General features: G+C 39.7%; 1 protein-coding gene across 1 annotated transcript in view; it reads left to right on the top strand.

Moving 5' to 3' along the window:
- The window catches only part of LOC124556371, a 118,369-nt gene that overhangs the window by 64,071 nt on the left and 33,132 nt on the right, over positions 1–21,166 (top strand). Inside the window, exons 8-9 of the mRNA XM_047130335.1 lie at positions 8,110–8,198; positions 20,475–20,722. Coding sequence (XP_046986291.1) covers positions 8,110–8,198; positions 20,475–20,722 — 337 coding nt within the window. The remainder of the gene's footprint in view (positions 1–8,109; positions 8,199–20,474; positions 20,723–21,166) is intronic.

A 21,166-nucleotide genomic window follows, 5' to 3' on the forward strand; every position in this document is an offset into this window, starting at 1 on the left:
GCGTAACTTTAGTGTGATTTCTGGCTCACATTCAAAGAGAAATGGCGTTATTTTAGTGTGATATTTACTCTGTGCTGTAGCACATTAGCACAGGATACTGGCTGACACTGTTCTGTTCTCTTAATTTGATTTTTTTTTTTTCTTCAAAATCTTATGTTCATTTTCTCTTTTGTGAAGGTAAACTGGAGAAAGTGCAACACGAGGTGCACACTTGTCATACCTGTGCATTTTTATGGGTGAAATGATCTGCAATCCAGTATTTGAATTCCTCTATTTTTAATTGTATGCCATTTACACCCTTTCTTTTCTTAATTATTCTGATTCATCAGCTGCTGCTTGCAAGTTTTTGGAGTACTAGCAGGAAAATTGCTTCATGACAAGAGTCATTGCAGATTGTCTTGCTATTGGTCATTATTACAAAAATGTGAAATGTACAATTTGTATTTTGCTGTTGCAGCTGGGCAGTGAGTTGGGTTTTCAGTGAACTGCTCTTATTAACGTATCTTACTGTGTGTGAGATTTATGGTTGACAACATGGATTTATTTAATAAGAACAGAAATAACTGTTTTGTGAACACAATAAAGATGAATGAAACAGAAGATTGTTATTTAAAAATCATACTTTCAGACCCATATTCAGTGCTTTTTACATTGGGAACTGCTATTCCCTGTAGGAATATTTAATTTCACATAAATGTGTTATGGGTGTGTCATTCAATGAAACAGATGGTATAAAAACAATGGGGTGAGTGTAGTATATAGTGGAGGCATTGAGTGGTCAGCATACACGTAAATCTTTTCTTCTTTTACGTGTGCCTGTGTCCTGCAGTTTTCGCAGGGTTGACATGGTTACGATCGGATTTGGCAGGGTTAATTGAAGGGGTGGCCAGATGCCCTTCCTGTCTTGAACCCGTACCCCCCCAGGACGGAATCAGTGTACCCCAGCTGTCTGCATCTAGTGTAAACCATAAAATAGTGCAAAAGTGTTTCAAATATCTGCGAGTCGTGTAACTGAGGCGGGACGTGGGGACCAGCCCAGTATTCACCTAGTGGGATGTGGAAAACCGCCTAAAAACCACATCCAGGCTGGCCGGCGCACCGGCCCACATAGTTAATCTGCCGGGTGGATTCGATTCAGGGTCGGCGCGCATACCCGAGTCATGGAAGCAGCGCAGCAGTGCATTAGCGCTCTTGCCTAACCTGGCATGTCCAACATAAACATACATAAGTTAGAAATAATTGGTAAGCTTTCAGACATTGTCATGGCTTGTATCAAACTATTGTACTGAAGGCAGTTTTTCTTCCATCTTCAGATATAGATCCTGGCAGCTGTTTTTACACCAGGCTTAGCACTGATTGATTGCTGGTATAATGTCCCAGAAGAGAACTTCCAAGTTATGACAGTTCTTTGTTTACGAAACAGTTTCAACAGTGTATGGTCACATAATCATTTTTTCTTTAATTGATTGTATTTATCGGGTTTAACAAATTATTTCATGTTTTTGAGTAACCTGAATAAATGTTATCTGTGACACCAAAAAATATAATTGGTAGGCAAATTTTTATTTTCAATATAACATTGAAAAACTATGAAACAAGACAAAAGTAAGCAACTAACACCAAAATTGACAACAAGTAACACCAAAATTGGTCATAAAATAAAATTTTTTCCTGTGCCTAGCAGTTGATTAGTAGTCAATGGAATCAGTCGTAAGTGGTGCCTATGGACAGCCATCCAAAGTGACTTATGACAATGAACTCGCAAATTTAGTGATTGAAAGTTTCATTGGAAGATTCCGTGCTGACAGTTGTTCCTCTCACACGTAATTGGCAGATGAAATTAGAATGCAAAAAAATGATACTGTGATGTAATGTAGGAATTCAGCAGTCAGGCTTCATGGTGTGACACACTATCAACTGTTGGCTGTGTTATCCTCTGCTGATACAATAACTGAACATCAATATGAAGTCACATATGGTTAACACACTGTACTCTCAAACATTAGTATCAGCTTTATCAAACTAGAGCTGCATCTGTTTAATTATGTTATTCCTCAGTTACTCTCAGCAGTCCATGTGCCATTTATTCCAGTACCCTCACTTTAGGAAAAATCTTTACGGTACCAGGCATCAAATACGGGTTGTCCCTATGTCAGTCAAAGTTACTAAACAATCAGCTAACAGGAAATTTACAATACTATGATATGATACATGCAATGTTTTGTGTCTTGTGTAGTTGATCATCAAAATTACTTGCACCTGGTTAATAGTACTGATGACTGAGGAAGTATGTCTTGGCAAGGACACTACAAGGTACCAAAAATGTTGATCCACTGCTACCCACAACTTCCTGGGTACTGGGTCCAAGATGTATACCTCTCAAATAATATTATCCCAGATCTCAGTAGGGTCACCGTAAGGGGAAGAGAAGGAAGAGTATACAAGCATCCTTATATTCACTGAGTTTCCTGAAATCACAATGATAAAATTCCAAGGTGGTGATGCGATGTTTTCTGTTGGTGAAGGCACAAGTTGCTTGTGAAGTTCTGTAGATCAGGCTATTCCAATGTTGCCCCATGGGGTGCTAGTAGTATAGACTACCCAACAGACAGCCCAATTGCACAACAGTTTTTCCTTATGTCACATGTGCAAGATGTTTCCTCACCCCTTGCCCATGTGCTCTCGGCTGAGGCCTATTGTTGTATAGTTTATGTTCCAGCTGCTAGACAGCCTGCGTGTGAATGGTTTGCCCACCTCTGCACACAGGTGCCTAGCTGCCTGTGCATGAGGCTCAAGCTGGAACAACCTGCTGTGGATGAAGGAGCAGATGTTCATGATCTGAGGATTCCTGTTCCCCTTTGCAGTAGAGAGACAACAGCAAATGTGCCATGATACCCTCCGTGTCTCATGTAAAATTCCCCCACATGAAAATGTGGCAAGTGAGATACACCGTTGTTATTGGCATGTTCCATCATGTGGCATGATACATCAGTCCTGGCAACCTTATACTATGTTTAGAACCTACAATGACAGTGTTTGTATGCCCTGTGATGTGTGGCGAATAGAGGTGCATGTGTAATGTAGCAACTTCTGTACCCATAGTTGACTCAGTTCTTCCTTAAATAAATAATTTATAATTTTACCTCAATTTCATTTGTTATGCGTCAGAGATTTCTCATCCTTTTCTTTCCCCTTGTTAGTTAAATACAGTATTCATTAATAAGGTTAGTGATTTCGTTTTCATATCTTGACAATGAGACTGAAATGGCTTATATAGAGAGTGTCTAGGTATACGCATAAATCTTGTTTTATCTTCATCATTTACTTAACAGGTATTGATTTCTCTTTGATGATTTCTGTTTTAGAATTCATGGTATATTTGTATGCTCAGATGTTCATTTGTGTCACTAACTTTGGTAGTTCACCATGTGGTGAGAATGTTTGTGATGGCTCTCTTTAGTATCATATTTCTACCTTATCAAGCCTGGTACTCTGGTTTGTCATTTGACTCCTTTTATTTGATGTGTTAAATAATAGGATATTTTCAACTGCATGATGATATAATAACTGGTCTGGATTACAGTATCTCTCATACCTGTCTCCACTTCATCTTTTAAATTTAGTTTACAAATCTCAATTCATTGGCCACTATGAGACGCCGTAGTGTTGCCTACACAACCTCTATGTACAAGTCAACTGTGTTTGTTTATTATAGCCTAAATTTTAATTTGGGAGAATGACTGTTCATTCCCACATCTGGCCATCCTGATTTAGGTTTTCCGCGATTTCCCTAAATCTCTCCAGTAAAATGCCGGAATGGTTCCTTTCAGAGGGCATGGCCAGCTTCCTTCCCCATCCTTCCCAAATCCGATGAGACTGATGACCTCGCTGTCTGGTCCCCTCCCCAAAAACAACCCAACCCCAACCCTAAATTTTAATTATTCCATGAATTGACTCAGTAAATTAGTCAGACACCTCAGTGCTTTTGAGCTATCTACTGCACTGACCATTTTGAGTTAATTCTCTCTACAGTTCATACAAAGATGACATTGTTCCCTCTGCAGATAAAGCCTGTTGGCAATTAAATTTCAACTACATTGTTGTCTTGTTGGTAGTTAATTATAATAAATCACCTCATATGCTTCCAGGTCATGTAGCAGGGATCTCAATATCAGTGGGAGATTTGCTGCAATCTAATTTATTACAGTTACAGAGATTTGGCACTCATAATACGCATTAATGATACTTGTGATTACACAAGAGATTGATTTGTTGTTACTCGCTAGCTTAAATGGTGCTCTCAAAGCCAAATAGTTAGTGGGAGTTGCAGAAGTACAGTGCACTAGGTGTATGAATAGGCTGTTCCAGCACTACACTGTAGGGCATGGACACTGCCAAGTGCCCCTCAGCTCACTTGTAGCCAGGTGCAGCTAGTATAAAGCACCCGCCAATCGGCCCTATTACACTGTTCAGTGCGTGTATGAACCACTCGTCCAACCCTGCCCTCGTGTGTGTGGCTGGTGCAAAACTTTCATGTAGGTTATGGTGTGGCAACATTATTAGCTGTCTGGCTGCCCACCAGCTGGAACAGCCTGTCATAGAGGAAGCTAGTGACTTATTAAGTATCACTACTACAAACACTGAAGAGATAATGGGGCTAAAATTTATGGAGGAATTCCAAATATTTATTTCACTGATGAACAACTCACAATGACAAAGCTATTTGCGGTTTCTCTATTGAATTTCTCCTTGCGAGACATGGTGGTAGAGCTTGAGTGACTGTGGGTACTAGTTGGCATATTGAGCTTGGAGTCTTTTGTGATTTGGTGTGGTTTCATGTTAGAGATGTTTGATTCCTGAAATTTTTGTTGTATGTGATTCTGCTGGACTTTGCATTCTGGAATAATATGTAAATGGTGTCTCGGAAAGAAATAGCAGCCCTTTACATATGGTTTTAATTTACATACTGGAAAGCTAGAACAAAAATAATAATGTTTCTAATGAAGCTCTAGTTTCTGTGAAATGTAGTGCATTACTAAAATGAAATTGCAGCAATAGCATAACAAGACAAAGATAAGTCAAATTTAGTGGCCGAATGGAAAATTAATTTTCGGGAGAGTTATAGACTGAAATAATATGTAAAAACTCCAGTCTCGCACACTTTTTAAGGACAGTTTGGACTTACTAAACAAAAGAGAAACATTATTATTTTTGTTCTAGCTTCCCAGTATGTAAATCAAAACCATATGTAAAGGGATACTATTTCTTTCCTCAAGGTCCTTACTCCCATCCTAAAGCAATGCAGGTCACCATATGTATTTACAATTGTGACTGTAACAATTTGCAATTAGAAGATATGTGGATTTTTAAACTGTTCTACTTTTTTATTTAATAGTGTCCCCCTATTAATATGTGTGTTGCTGTTACTGATGTATTTTGCTCTTCACTATGTGGAAGCTTTTACCATGATGATCTCCCATGAAGCTGGTAACCCACCTTACATGTTGCGCAATTGTCTTGTTCTTAAATTTACTCTGCATTGCTTGTTTTCTTCTTCCTGTTTTCTGTTATTTATCTTGTAGCTCACGTCTACCCTACAAGTATTTATAGAGTTTGAATCAAATGTCTGTAGCTGTCCTCAAGGAAACAGCATGTATTGATTGATTCATATGATGAAGTAAGGAATGCAAGTAATTTTATATCATTACTTTTCCTGTGTTCTTTACAAATAAATGTCAAATATGTGACATAATATGCGCCATACTCTTGTATTCTTCTCACGAAAACTGTATAAACAGCATCTTGTTCTGCTGTTTTGTGATGAATCAAGATGCAGGAATATTTTCTAGAACCAGTAGGTACAACTGTGCCTCACATACAGACTTTAAGCTGTTTCAGTAGTGATGTCAGACTTGGCAGCCCCATGATATTTTCTTGAAAGGAATATATTAAATGTTGGATCATTTTTCTCTTTCCCTTACCCTCTTCTCATGCCACTCTCCCCACTCAAAATCCTTGTTTCGCCTTTTGTCAAATTTCATATTTATGCTTAACAATGTAAACATGATAGCACACTACACAAGTATTCATCAGTCATCTACATGATAGTTCCATGTGTGCTGTATAGCTTCTATAAGCCTTTTCTCATTCCTTAAATTCACTTTACATAAAAATAGATTGGTTTTTCACAGTTGTAATAATATTCCTAATAATTTCGTGACTGAATTAATTAAGGTGTATTTTCAAATGCTTGCCAAAATGAAGTATCGAAGAAGTCAGCATTATTCAAATGACTGATGAAAAATGGTTTCATTTTCCTTACCTGGACATAAAAGAAAAGTATTACACAGCTGGATATTTCTCTGTAGAACTATTTCTTGACTTCGTGTTGCTTACTAATGGTCTCATGGAAGAGTAGTTGTAAATTAAGCATAAGGCACATGGTGAAGGTGGAAATATTATTGTAAAAGTCTGAAGATAAATCAAAAGTGCACTGTTGTAGTTGTATCTTCATGGGGAAAAAATTATTTGGCTTTAAAACTGTTTAAAGTGGTTTGTTCTCACCTTAATGTGAATTAATTGTTCCTTTCTAATACACAAAGCTATATTTTCACTTCCTGTCCAGAGAAGTCTCTTTTGGATCAGTGATATTCTTTTGTCCGTGGTATTGTGAGTTATTAAAAAAATTTCTGATTGTAAATTTTGAACGGAAGAAAATGGAACTGCAGAACCTCTGGCAACATGTTGCAGTGCTGTCTCAGTGCTCATAAGAAATCTTAGAGGGTATTAGCAGCTGTAACTAACAAGCTCCAAATCCATAGTTTCTTATAGCCTCATTGTGGCATTTACATATTAGTGCTGAAGTGTTGTATTACCACCACCTACTTCTTTGGCAGTTCTTCATATTGATTTTGTCAGAGATGGCAGTGCGTCACCATCCCTGCAGTTTCATTATATGCCATAATCTGTTGAGAGCATGAGGGTAAAATGGAGAGGAGAGGATCTTGTGTGTGGAGACCAGACTGTAATAAATATTGTAATCTGGTAATTTCATTCCTGGTTGTGTGGGCATTATCTCCGTAAATTTTCTTGTAGTTCAGTGTGTATTATTTGAGGAGTACAAGGTTCCAGGATGTGATGCTTGTATCTTTTAAGTGGTCAGAGATGCTAGGATTTTCCAGACAATATGCATCCTTGTGTGCACCTCACCAAATCTGCATTGTGATGAACACAGCATAGGACTGTATAAATGTATTGCAACATTGATGGGAACATTTCAGGGTCCAAGAGACTTCTGTATTTGTGTTAATAGGGTACAACTATACAGTGGAGTTGTATATCTTTGTTCTGTGGAAGTACTCGGACACAGTCAGCATAACTGTGTCTTTGGCTATAAACAGTGATAGCTGCTCAGTTCATATAAAGCTACACACAATTTACCAATTGTCTGGCTTTGTGCATGCCAACAGTGTAACTCTCTTCAAAACTGTCTAAAAGCAGTGAGCATTTAATGCATGTACAAGTTTTTTGTGCAAGACTCAGGAGTAGAAAAAGGATCCCAATGTGGAGTCAGCCCCCAATAATGCTAGTGTGCCAAGAGCACAGCACCTAAAACATGTAGATTGGTATAGTGAACTCCTCTTTGGAAGGCTTAAGGCTCGAATTTGTCTGGCACAGGAAGATTTTCCATGGTTTCTCTAATCACTTATGGCTAATGCTATTTACTTTCTTTGAAAAGAATATGTCCCATTACCTTCCTAATCAAAGTTATTGCTATGTTTCTTATGGCCTCCTCATTGAGAGAATATTAACTTATAATCTTCTTTCATTCATTCTTCAGCAAACGTCTTTCTATGGGTGTAGAGATTTCCATTCTTGTCAATATATTAATCAAAGATTGCATACTATAAATCTTTTAAGGTAGGAACTGTGATATTTCAGTACCATTTCAGTCTACACTCTGGAATATCAGTTTCAATACAAAAAAGAAAAATTATTTCCCATTTATTCAGTATGAAATTTATTTAGCAGTAAATTGCTCTTGTACATTGTAGATTAATTTATTGATTGTCTTTTTAAAATATTATTGCATGCTTTATTTGAATACAGGTGTGTCCATATTCTGGAGATGCAATCATCCTTGCTCTGATGCGGATCCAAGCAACTGTAAAGGCGAAAGGGACAATAACATGTGTGAGGTTAGTCAGTCTCAAAAAGCTAATATTTTACCAAGCACAATCATGGAATGAGTCAGACAAAAAGTTATTTTGGTTTTAGGATATCATTATAAGCAAATAAAATGCAGTTTGAAACATTTCTTGTGCCAGAGAAATGTAACACCTCAATAACAGTGTTGCATGAGAGTAATTTTCCTTACTTCTCAATTTTTCTCAGCCACAGTTTGATCGTTATTGGAACATACTAAAGCATATCTGAAACATACATAAGTCAGCATCATTTCATGAAATGTGGTTGCACGATTTCCTTTTGGTGCTGTAATATTTTGTTTGTTAGACGACTGTCGCTGGTGGGGAGACAAAAGTACTGAAAGTAGGTGAAAAGAAGTCTCCTTTATCAGTAGCAGAGAGGAGAACAAGACATACCTTCCCACAAAATCAGAAGCAGCACACACACACACACACACACACACAATATTATACGGAAAGGAATTATTCTGTTGATTATAACCTCTCCACTAGATTGTTACTACATTTCTCATCCTAATTGCAGTGTGCGTGTGCGTGCGCGCCACACACACCCACAAAGCTAAGTTACTAGTTTTCTTTATATTTTTGGTTTTTGCAATTGGATTATAGGTGTAGACTAACTGTTTTGTTCACATACTGCTCCTTGCCTAAATGTTCTTTTCTTCGTGTGCGTTCCTACTCATTTATTTTACATGGTATTTATTTACACTCTTGAGCATTTGAATTAGATTTAGCTTTGTTGAAGTGGTCATGCTCTTGTTGTCACACAAATGCAACAGTGCAGTGTCATATTGACTGAGTGCAAGCATCACAGTCAAGCTCTAGATAGGCAAGACGTGATATCAGTGCATTTGATTGCAACCATACTGTGGGTGATTGACATATGTGACATTCAATTCTGATGTCACTTAGGCTTCGGTCTTTTAACATACCGTAATCTCGGAATGTACTGTGTGTACACATAGATATATGGAAAAATATTACTAGCAGAATCAATCTTCATGGACCACACCATGTTAATAGGGACCTCTATTGACTATCACAGATTGTAACAATGGATACCCATGACACAGTGCAGCAAATTACTTGACAGTCTAGTAAGCCACCACCCAGCAAAGTTATCTTTGCATACGTTACTTACTGATAAGTATCATGAGTGTGCTCTGTGATATATTCTGTGGCACAGACTTTCAGGTTAATGAAGGTTGTTATTATTGTCTATAAGAAGTGAATTTAAAGTGTGTCCAGTCAGGACTTAAAGAAAGAGTCAAAGATTTTGTGTGGTGTCGTCCAAAGAGCAAGGTGCCAAAGCAAGGCTGATATCTCACAATGCAACCACAAGAGAAGGTAACCATTGCAAGCCACTTCGATGAATGAACAATACAGGCATACCCATGCCCAAATATGTTTGGCTACACTGCTGCAACCATTCTTCTACTTACGGCCAAACACAGCCCCATTCATCCCAGTCCACACTCATCTACTAAGCTGACAGCATCGTCTTCTACTAGGCCAGCTTTGTAATCAATGTATTCGGCAGAACTCTACATAACAGTTATTGTTAAATGTACTCTGAGTGAGAGATTTGTATTTTGTCTGTATCAAGTGACATGTTAATGTTCAGAGACAGTTGTAAATACTCACAACACCCCTGTTGGAACAAAGTGTAAAAAGTTAAGTAATTCTTCTTGTCTATGTTATAATAATGTGAATATAATATTTTGTGTGTCATAGTATCCACTCAGTCTCCTCCCAGAGTGGTGTAAAGAACCCACCATTGTACTGACTAGTGTCTTTTCATCTTGTATAGCACTGTGCCTAACATTGCACTGAAGTAGATTATTCATTGCGCACATTCCATCTGACCGTGGGTGTTTGCAGAGATGTACAAAATGTACAGTGTGCTCAGTGCTGTAACGTAGTTACCAGAAGAGCACACTAAGGTAGATGTACAAACTCTGTGATGTCAAGGACTTGACACTAGTTGACTATTTCAAACAAAATAATGGTGGTTAGGCGGGGAGAAGGCTTGAATTTTGTTGAACATCCACAGAGGGAATGTCTTTGTCCCATGTAGATCTGTCTGTGAAGTGTGAATGGCTGTTCAGCTTTTCCAGAACAATAGTAATATTAACTGAACACTGTTGAATGGCTGTGACATTTAACTTCTGGGAGACAGTTTTTTAGATTATTAAGAACTAAAAATCTGAAGTTATAATATAATTATTCAGTACTTCTCAAAAATTACTTGTAATCCAATAAGTAAAATAATGGGAATAGAAAATGTGAAAAACTCTGACGATCTGCTACATCTATACTGCACAAGCCACCAAACGGTGTGCAATGGATGATACTTCAGGTATCACTATCAGTTGTCGCTCTCCTGTTTCATTAACAAATGGTAAATGAGAACAACTCTCTTATGAGCTTGAGTTTCTCTGATTATTTTTTCCCCAAATCATCATCATTTCAAGAATGTATGTAAGAGGAAGTAATATGTTGTCTGACACTTCTTTTAACATACACTCACGGATGGCTAACAGTAAACATTTCAGTGATGCAAAATGCCATTGTTCAGTGTCTGCCACTGGAGTTTGATGAAAACCTTCATAATGCTTGTATGCTTACTAAATGAAAATATGACAAAATATACCACTGTTCTTTGCTGCTTTTCTGTCTACAGTATTAATCCTACTAGATAATGGTTTCAAACTGAAGACCAATATTTAATAACAGGTAAGGATTTGTAAGCTACCTGTTTCATGAGTGAGTCCCATTTACTTCGACTTCTTCCATTGAATCTCAATCTGGTGTCAACTGTGTACCTATAACTAGTTTTATGTAGGTATTCCACTTTAGGTTGCTTTGTATGCCTAGTACTCAGTGTTTTACAGTTGTTTCCATTGCCAGTGAATGATCACCAGTCATATAATTGAACACTAATGATTCTTTCTACCTTTTCATGCGCAACATACTATATTAATTTATAATAAGGGTTACTAGTCAGTTGCAGCACTAAGCAATCATACTTTATGGCCTTCCAGCATTTCACTGCAGTTTCCTGGCGTGGCAACTTTCATACATAAAACAGGCTTGTGAGCTTATATGTTAGGTGAAAAGTAACAGTCATATAATCATCCACTGGCCTAAGACCAAAGTTAACTTTCACATCCAATGATTTCACCGTATTTAGAATGAAATGTAGAGCTTTAGCTGCTGGGAAGTCCTCAGTCCAGTCAAAAAGATGGTCTGTTATTTGATAAGCTTCTATTTTGTTCACAACACAACAGTGTGGAATTGTACTGGATGCATTCGAGAAGTCAAGGAACTTGTTGTAACCTGGGCACCATTGTACACTGCCTTCTGGATTCATGTGTGAGCAGAGAAGGCAGAGATTCATGAGATTGTTATTAATTCTTCCCGAGAACATTTTTTTGTCTTAAAATTGTTATAATATGTGACCATAAAATGTTCTACAGCATATTGAAGTCAATTAATTATCTTTTTATACCTGGGATTCACAGTCATGTACAACTTTATAAAAGACATCATGTTTATGCCAGTGACTGTAACACTTTATTTTACAATTGCAATTTCGGCCTTTGGCCATTATCATTGCATTTGATAATGGCCTAAGGCTGAAACTGCAATCATGAAATAAATAAAGTGTTACAATCACTGGCGTAAACATGATGTCTTTTATATATACAAAAAAAAAAAAAAGAAAAAAATATTGAAGTCAGTATGGGAGCATAAAACATTCTACAGCATATTGAAGTCAGTGATATACACATACACTTAGGTGACAAAAGTCATGGGATAGTGACATGCATGTACACAAATGGCAGTAATTCCACATAGAGAAGGTACGAAAGGGCAGTGCATTGGTGGAGCTGTCATTTCTATTCAGGTGATTTGTGTGAAAATGTTTCTGATGTGATTATGGCCACACAGTGGGAATTAACAGGCTATGAATGCAGAATGATAGTTGGAGTTAGAAGCATGGGACATTCCCTTTCAGAAATCATTAGGTAATTCAATGTTCCGAGATCCACAGTGTCAAGAGTGTGGTTAGAATACTATATTTCAGGCATTCTCTCTCACCACAGATAACACAGTGGCCAATGGTCTTCCCTTAATGACTGAGAGCAGTGGCGTTTGTGTAGAGTTGTCAGTGCTAATAGACAAGCAACACTGCGTGAAATAACCACAGAAATAAATGAGGGGTGTACGATGACCATATCCATTTGGACAGTCCAATGAAATTTGGCATTGGGCTATGGCAGTAGATGACTGGCGCGAGTGCCTTTGCTAACAACATGACATTACCTGCAGTACCTTTCCTGGGCTCGTGAGCATATCAGTTGGACCCTAGATGACTCTAAAACCACAGCCTAGTCAGATGAGTCGATTTCGGTTGGTAAGAGCTGATGGTAGGGTTAGTGTGTGGTGCAGACCCTACAAAGCCATGGATCCAAGTTGTCAACAAAACCCTGTGCAAGCTGGTGGTGACTCCATAATGGTGTGGGCTGTTTTCACATGGAATGGACTGGGTCCTCTGGTCCATCTGAACTGATCATTGACTGTTAGTTGTTATGTTCTGCTACTTGGAGACCATTTGCAGACTTCATGTTCCCGAACATGGATGGAATTTTTATATATGACAGTGCATTTGTCACCAGGCCACAATTGTTCACAATTGGTTTGAAGAACATTCTGGATAATTTGAGTGAATGATTTGGCCACCTAGATCACCCGACATGAATCCCATCGAGCATTTATGGAATGTAATTGAGAGTTCAGTTAGTACACACAATCCTGCACTGGCAGCACTTTCACAATTATGGATGGCTATAGAGGCAGCATGGCTCAATATTTCTGCAGGGAACTTCCAACATCTTGTTAAGTCAATACCACATAGTTGCTGCAGCACACTGGGCAAAAGGAAGTCTGATACGATCATTGTATAACAACGCATATCTGTCGGATGGTCCTTCGTGAAAATGTGACTGCCTTGCTCCTTTTTTCAGTCTCTTGGAATGCTTCATTGCTCCAATGATGTATATTCAATAGCTGTTAGAAAGAGAACCAAGTTTCTTTCACGTAAATTTCACAGATTTGTGCAGATATCCCACAAAGTCCAGTTGCTTTTCCTCTGTAGAGTGGTTATAGTTTACTTTATATTCTCTTACCTCAATGTGTCATTTTGGTGTTCATGCAGTGATTGACAGAAGGGATCATGCTACAATTTTCTGCAGTGAAGCGATATTGCAAGACCAAATTCAGTCTTCTCTGTGCTATGCTGCCTGTAGTTGGAAAGGTGAAATCTCTCCCATTACCATAGTCAGAACTTTGTGTGATATTCTCAAAGTTTTCTTTTAAGTATACTGCTTCTGGGGCAGGTGATCTAGAGAAGCATCTGATAACCTTATTTAATGCACATTTGGTGCTTATCTTCACCATCATTATTTTGCATTCAGAATCTGTAATAACCTCACTAAACATCATAGAGTTCTTGTAGGCATTAACTACACCACTACCATTGGCATTCAGTTTCAGAATTTTTCTGCTCATTTAGTTTGGTTATTGCTGTTCCCCACATGTGTTGTGACTAAGATATAACTTGTTCTGTTACTTCACTACTATCCTGTTCAGGAAAGATGCTCTCATTTCTTGATCACTTGTAACTTTTATGTAAAATTGTTGTGACCTCTGTCACCTGTTCATCCTTTTCAAGCAGTTGTTTCACCACTAAGAACTTTTACCTGTCTAGCAAAATATAATTCCTGAAATATATCCAGCAGAATGACACTCAACTTGACAGCTTACTTATTAGTTGATCAGTTGCGCAAGTCTGTTCTGTTTCATGGTTTTGTAACTAATGCCATGTTTTCATTCTACCTGTTTTGAATTAGTAGTTCTCCATAGCCTTAACATTTATTCTTTGTTTTCTTTCGACAATTTTTTCTCACGTGTTTTGACTTGTACTCCGTGGTGCCTGGGTCTTTTCATGTGAAGCATCACTTCGGAAACACATTTGGATGTCAGTTCAAATCCCCATCTAGCCATGTGTATTTAGGTACATTGTTTGACACAACTGTAATGAAAGGTTCTTCATATTTCCATGTTAAGAAAATCTCATTTGTTTGTTGCTTTTTAATGAGTTAAGTTTCCAAGTACTTAGTGCACTGGACTCATATTCAGGAAGAGCAACATTCAAACTCTAAACCTGGCTATCCAATTTAGGTTTTCTCTGTTTACGCTAAATTTCAGAAAACAAATGCTGCAATGTTTCCTTTCACTTTCCTGATTGACTTTGTACTCATTCCATGCTGTTCCTTTGTTTCTTCTTTAACTGTCTTCTTATTTATTTTTCTCTCCCATTTTCCCTTTCTGCCCTTGAAACTGCTGCACTATTGTAAGCCTTCAGACTTTCCAGGCAATCTGTTGACATCTTGAGATGTCAAAGATATCTGTCAAGTACCCAACATCTCAAGATGCTGCACTGTTATCAGTCTCCATTATCTGCTGGTGCACAATGTTAACCTATTTGTTATTGGACCTTTATGCACACAACTTCTTGTGTCTGTTTGTGTGTCATTTTGTGCTTATTTATTTTTGTATGTGTCTTGACTCGGTATTTGAAGTGGTATATTCTTTCTTCCCCCCCCCCCCCTTCCCCCCCATTTACCCAGCTTACAGCTTTTGCATGAGAAATATCTGTGCACACAACACTCTGACCGTTAACATTCAGTATTTTTTGTGTACACAGTAAGAGCACATTCATAGACAATTCAGGGTGGGAAAAACAATGAGTTAAAAGAATAAAATGATTAAAACAAATCATTCCATGTGAACACAGCCCAACCATTATGCATTATGGAGCCACCACCAGTTTGCACAGTGCTTTGTTGACAACTTGGCTCCATGGCTTTGTGGGGTCTATCATCAGCTCATACCAACTGAAATTGACTCATCTGACCAGGCCATGGTTTTCGAGTCATCTAGGGTCCAAGTGATATGGTCACAAGCCCAGGAGAGGTACTGCAGCCAATGTCGTGTTGTTAGCAAAGGCACTTGCACCAGTCGTCTACTGCCATAGCCCAACGCCGACTGCTTTGCCCAAGTCAGTCCAGTGGGTCCAGTCCTGGCATTCATTTTAAGTATGGACTGTCAGTTCTCTGCCTTATGTCCAGTTTATCCACAGGCTTTGCACTTCGTATGGTGAAAGTAGCATTGCTGACACCAATGTGTGAGGGAAGAAATGCTGTACGGCAGTAACTACTGGTTGTGTCAGTTACCTGTAATGTCCTTCCTAGAAGGAGACTTGACTGGTGGAACTGGTAGGGAAGGATGGGGGAAGGATGAAGCTTCGATTCTGCATGTGGGGTGTGTGGCAAATATGTATGACGGGTCTTGGAAGCCACTGAGGAAGAGACTGACTGCTTGAAAACCCAAATGAGTGAGAGGGAAGTTACTAAACATGGGTCATTCAGCTCAAAGTCATTCCGGAGCCCCTCATCTGAGGTGTGAGCTAGAATCATATCCCTAACCAGCAGTTAGAGATATGACTGTATGCACTTTGCTTTGGAGCGCATAAGCCAACAGAAAAATGTGTTGCTGTGTGTAGAATTTGCACAGACATGGCAGTGATGCATCACAACACAGTCAGTGCGGGGTACATCACAAGCCACTGGTAGCTTGACACTAGTGAGGGAGCAGAACCCTGTGAGATGGAAATGACTTCGCCATGCGAGTTGATCTACGGGAAGTAGAAAATCCAAACCCATGTAGAGACTAGCATGGAAGAACTCAGGATGTGGATAGCTAATCGCCAAGCACTTGGCACAACATGTGTGATATGCTAGGTGAAGTCCGCAGTGGTCGAACACAGAATAAGCGCTGGCCTGTCCATCCTGCTGTGCCACCCACAGATAAACACCTCTGCCAGTCGGTCTACCCATACCATGTGTCATGTGCATCCTCCTTGGCAGGTTTCCACACTATCCCTCTGTGCAACCCATACCAGCTCATCTGCTTCCATTGTGGTGCCTGCAGGCAGGGATACTAAATTCCTCACTCCCAAAGAAAAGGCCATGTAGGGGAAAAAATCACCAGGTTCTGGCTACAACCTCTGGCACAGAACTGGAAACGCCCCTGGAGAACTAGACAGTTCTGGCTCCGCTAGGAGGACACAGAGGCTTCACCAGCAGCAGTGGAGACAATACCACATCCATCGACGAGGGCGAAGGGGAATGGGAGGAGAAGGGTGGATCAAAATCCATGGGCTTCACATTGGCAGGCACGGGGGAGGGGGAGCAGTAACAAATGTCATAACAATAGTTACTGAGAAACTGGACCAACTGCTGCAAATAGTGGGCAATGCTGCCTGTCAGCTTGGCATGAGGGCCAAATAAGGAAACCAACAGCTTGTGGCCCATGATAAGGAGGAACCTCGTCCCATAAAAAATAGTAGCTAGCACCTCCATTTCCACCTGTAAATAATTACACTGCTCAGTGGAAAGTGTCTTTGATTCCTAAGTGATAGACTGTTCTGTGCCATCCAAGTTCCAATGGGACAGTATGGCACCAATGCCATACTGAGACGCGTCACAGGTCATGGTTAAAGGTCTATCTGGCAGACAGGGAGCAGAACACAAACACTGCTTGAGAGACTGAAAAGCACATTGACCGTCCGCAGACCAGACAACCTTAACACCCTTTGGTGAAGCCACTGAAGAGGCTGGCAGATGTGTGCGACTTCGGAATTGAACTGAGCATAATATGAAATCTTACCCTAAAAAGACTGGGGCTCCTTTAGGTTCTTGCGCGTTGGTAGAGTGACAGAGGACATAATGTGGGCGTTTTTGGGGACAAGACAATCTTTACTAAGCACATGACCCAAAAAATGCACTTGTGGGAAGAAAAAACTGCACTTCTCGAGCTTGCAACGGAGGCCTTCTCCAGGAGGCATTGTAAAACTGACTGAGGGTTTCATAAATGCTCCTCCCAAATGGGGCCCATGACACAGGCATTGTCATAAAGATAATTGACACAACAGGGAATGTTCTGTGTCAACTGCTCCAAATGTTGTTAGTAAATTCCTACTGCAGACAAGATCCCAAAAAGCAAGTTATTAAACTGTTAAAACCCAAAAGGGGTGGTGAGAACAAGGAAAGTCCAAGAAAGGAAACTGTATCCAATGGCAACTGCAGCTAAGCATCGCACAAGTCAATAAAGGAAAACTACTATACTGTGTGCCCCCCCCCCCCCCCCCCCCCCCATTCACCTTGACATCTGGGCCAACAACTCTGCCTTCTCCGTCGCTGAATGGGATACATACCTGCAGCACAATGCACGTTGACAGCCTGTTTAAATTGTTGCGAAGGTGCATGGAGCGGTTGGGCTTCTGAATCACCACCATAGGGGTGGTCCACCGACTCAATGAAATAGGAGAAATGAGGCTCAGACCCTGCCAACATTTCAACTCAGTCTTTACCATGTCACACATAGTGAAGGGAACGGGATGAGTATGACAAAATTTGGGTATCATAAATGGCATAAGAGACACATGTGCCTTGAAATTTTCTGCTCAGCCCACGGTGTTCTCAAACAGTGGGCTGTCGTTATGAGTCCAAATCGTTTTAGTTTCTGCACAGGCATGAAAACGCCACTTCACTACATGATCAGCCCAGATACTTCACAGGCTGACAGTAGATTGATAATAGCCAGGGAACAGAACCCCATCAGAGGGAAATGAATTTGCCATGCGAGTCATTATTCTATGGGACGTAGAGAGTTTGAACCCACATAGAGGTGAACACAGGAAGATCTTGGGGCACGACCAGGTAACGGCTAAGCGCTTGGCACAGCACATGGTACGATACACTAGGTTTGCTCCCTGGTGGTCAAACTCAGAGTAGGCTTTGGCCAAACCAGTGTACTGCCATTGGCAGGTAAACACCTCTGCCTGGGGATCTTCCCATACCATGTGTCATGTGTGCCCTCCGGGGCAGGTTTGTGCACTATCCCGCTGCGCTACCCGTGGCAGTTGGTCTGCCTCCATTGTGATGTCTACTGGCGGGGATACTAAACTGGGTATCACCTGAGATTTCATGAGCAATGAAATGCTTTTATAGGTGGGTGACATGATTGGCCCATGGTTCTGTGTGCCTGTGGAACGCTGGGAATGGTGTTGGCAATGCCCTGAAGCCCTTCACCATGGAGTTGATTCAACACGATCAGTTGGAAACCTCAGGTTACATGATTATGGTTGCCATCTGCTCCAACATCAATTCCCGTGCTTGCTGCATGTACTTGTGTAGTCACGTCTGTGGTAGCTCTGGACATAGGGAAATGGAAACCTGATGTGAGCACGCCACATATGTGGGAAAAACACTGTCTGCCCAGTGGACAGCACAAGAGTTCAGTCTAAATTCACAAAAACCACATCTCCAGTTGAAGAGCCTGTGTGTGCCAGGTTAGATGTGAAAGAACTTACATGCAGATAGGTAATAAATGATAGGTTTATTAGTAACAACATAAATTCACTCTTCTCCATCATGGAGCATTAATTAGCGAGAACACAAAATAGTCTAGCAGTCAATGTAATTGCCTCAGTTAAAGACTTCCTTTGGATAAGCATTGGTTAGATAGTTCACTTAGAATGCCAAGTTCAGTGAGTATCTGAAGAAGTCTGTCTTAAGGGTCACTAGATAAAACATCAGTCTCCAAGCCCAAAGAGTCGAGATACCAACACCCTGGAGGCTGAGTGTCAAGAGACCAAGTGTCAGCTTAGCAAGGATGAGGACTGCTGGTGGCGTCACATATCTATGGTAACAGCATTACCCAATTGGCAAGCTGACTTCAGCTGCCTGATATGGGCAACGCAATGGCTTTTAAGTACCAGCTGGCAGATGAATTGGTTTGTGGACTACACGATCATGGCAGAAGCACTAGCTGCGCCTCGTAGGAATGATGCTGGCGAGATGATCACCCTGAGTCACGTCGGTAGCGCCCTGAACCTTTCTCAATAAACTACATGATATTATATTATGGATACATGTTGTTTGGGCTCTTGTTGTTGTGGCCCTTGAGCTCTTGTGTGTAGGCAACCTATGCAACTATATTGTTATAATTGTGGGCTGTATCCCCAGACATAGAAATCGTAACAGGTTAAAATAATATACGGGACTTAGATCTGAACCCAAATAATGTCAAGTTCTATCTGCCACACAGGCTTATCATTTCAGGGACATTCAACTTTGTAAATTCTCCTTATAAGAGCAAAAATTATATTCTTCTAAAATCCTTTACGATTTTGCTAGTTGTTTTATGCAACACACCATTTGTGATGGGTATGCTAGCCCTGCCTGTGTGAGCGTACCGTCATTGCACCTTACACAACATTTGAACTTTTAAGTAGTGTGCTGGTACTTGTAATTTAATTTGAGGCTTTGCTGCCAGAGCAACACAGACACAACGCACTCTTGTTGTGTTGGAAACTGAGTGAACAACTAGTAGACACTGCTCTGTTGTGATAGAGTTGTGTTATGCAGAAAGTGCTAATTTTTCTTCTAACACTTTATTGCCATGTAGTTTGAATATTGTGAATAAGCGGACAAGACAAACAAATGGAAAGTACTGGTGCTCATATTGTTTATTTACATGTGAAAGTGAATTAATATCAAGGTATTTTTGTCTGTATTACTGGTACACTTTTATGCAAGGATTGAGACAGATGCACTACAAAACTTTAGACAAATGTTGATAAAAATTAATGAATCTCTATCATCGTGTTTAAGGTGTTCCAAATAACCACCATCCTTCCTGATGTATGAGCCATGTAAAAATATTTTAGTGGTCACCAACTGGAAAGATCACTGTTGCTCCGACAGTTTTACTCACCAGTCAGAGCCCCACTTAATTCCGTTCTCAACCCACTCTCGTCACCTTTACTTTTTCTGCCTTCTTCTTCCTCCTCCTCATCTCATACAAAACTGCGGAGTACATATAGTGACACAAAATACTGGCTTTTTGTATCTTATTTGAAACTGGTTTATTATCTTACAAGACTCTATGAACTTTTGTAGGGTGAAAGTATGAACCAAAGTGAAGTATTTAAACTGTCAAAGGTATTAGTTCTTTCTGTGTAATAATTGCAGTGCTATGTGGTGTATGTGCTATGATATTGCTTAATGGTTCATTATTGTGAACTGAACTGTTAAAAGTTGTAGTAATTTGTGTTCCTCTTATTCATCAATCTAGGCCACTCCAACAGAGAAAGCAGTACCAGGGAGGAGTTGTTTTCTCTTGGAATGTGGTAACAGGTGAATCCTCTATTGTAGAAACCAGACCACTTGTGGAAATTATACAGAATGAAAGGGAAACCAAGTTAAGGGAATACAAGCCATGGAATCCTGCTCGAGGTCTGGCTGCAGAAATGAGAAGGCGTATGCCTGATTTGCCCCTACACAAACTTGTCAGGCACAGTAACAATACTCCGGTGCTGCGAGGTAAGATCAGAAACTGATACAGTCATTGACTTTTTTTTAAATGTGCCTCACAATATTGTTGACACTAATGTACACACAGTGACTGACAACTGTTTTTAAGGGTGTACTGTATTGAACAGAAAAGAGAATTCATCAACTGGTAAGACCCTATATTATATAGTTTTGAAGCTTAATTTCTTAAATCTCTCTCTTCAGTGCATAACATTATGATTACTGCTTTTGAAATTGGAAAATTATAGTTGGTATATTAAGTGAGGAACAGGATTGAAAATGAAATTAGTTCATTATCACATATCTCCTGTAAGTGTGAATGGAGCAAATGATTTCTGTTGCTCTGGAGTAATTCTTCTAAAAAAAGTGAGAGAAATGGCTGACATTGTAAGTCTCCTTTCTTTCATTTAATTATGAGACAGCTATTTTTCAGCATACAGTAAAATTAACATT

This window comes from Schistocerca americana, chromosome X (genome assembly GCF_021461395.2).
Source record: "Schistocerca americana isolate TAMUIC-IGC-003095 chromosome X, iqSchAmer2.1, whole genome shotgun sequence".
In the NCBI taxonomy this organism is placed as follows: domain Eukaryota; kingdom Metazoa; phylum Arthropoda; class Insecta; order Orthoptera; family Acrididae; genus Schistocerca; species Schistocerca americana.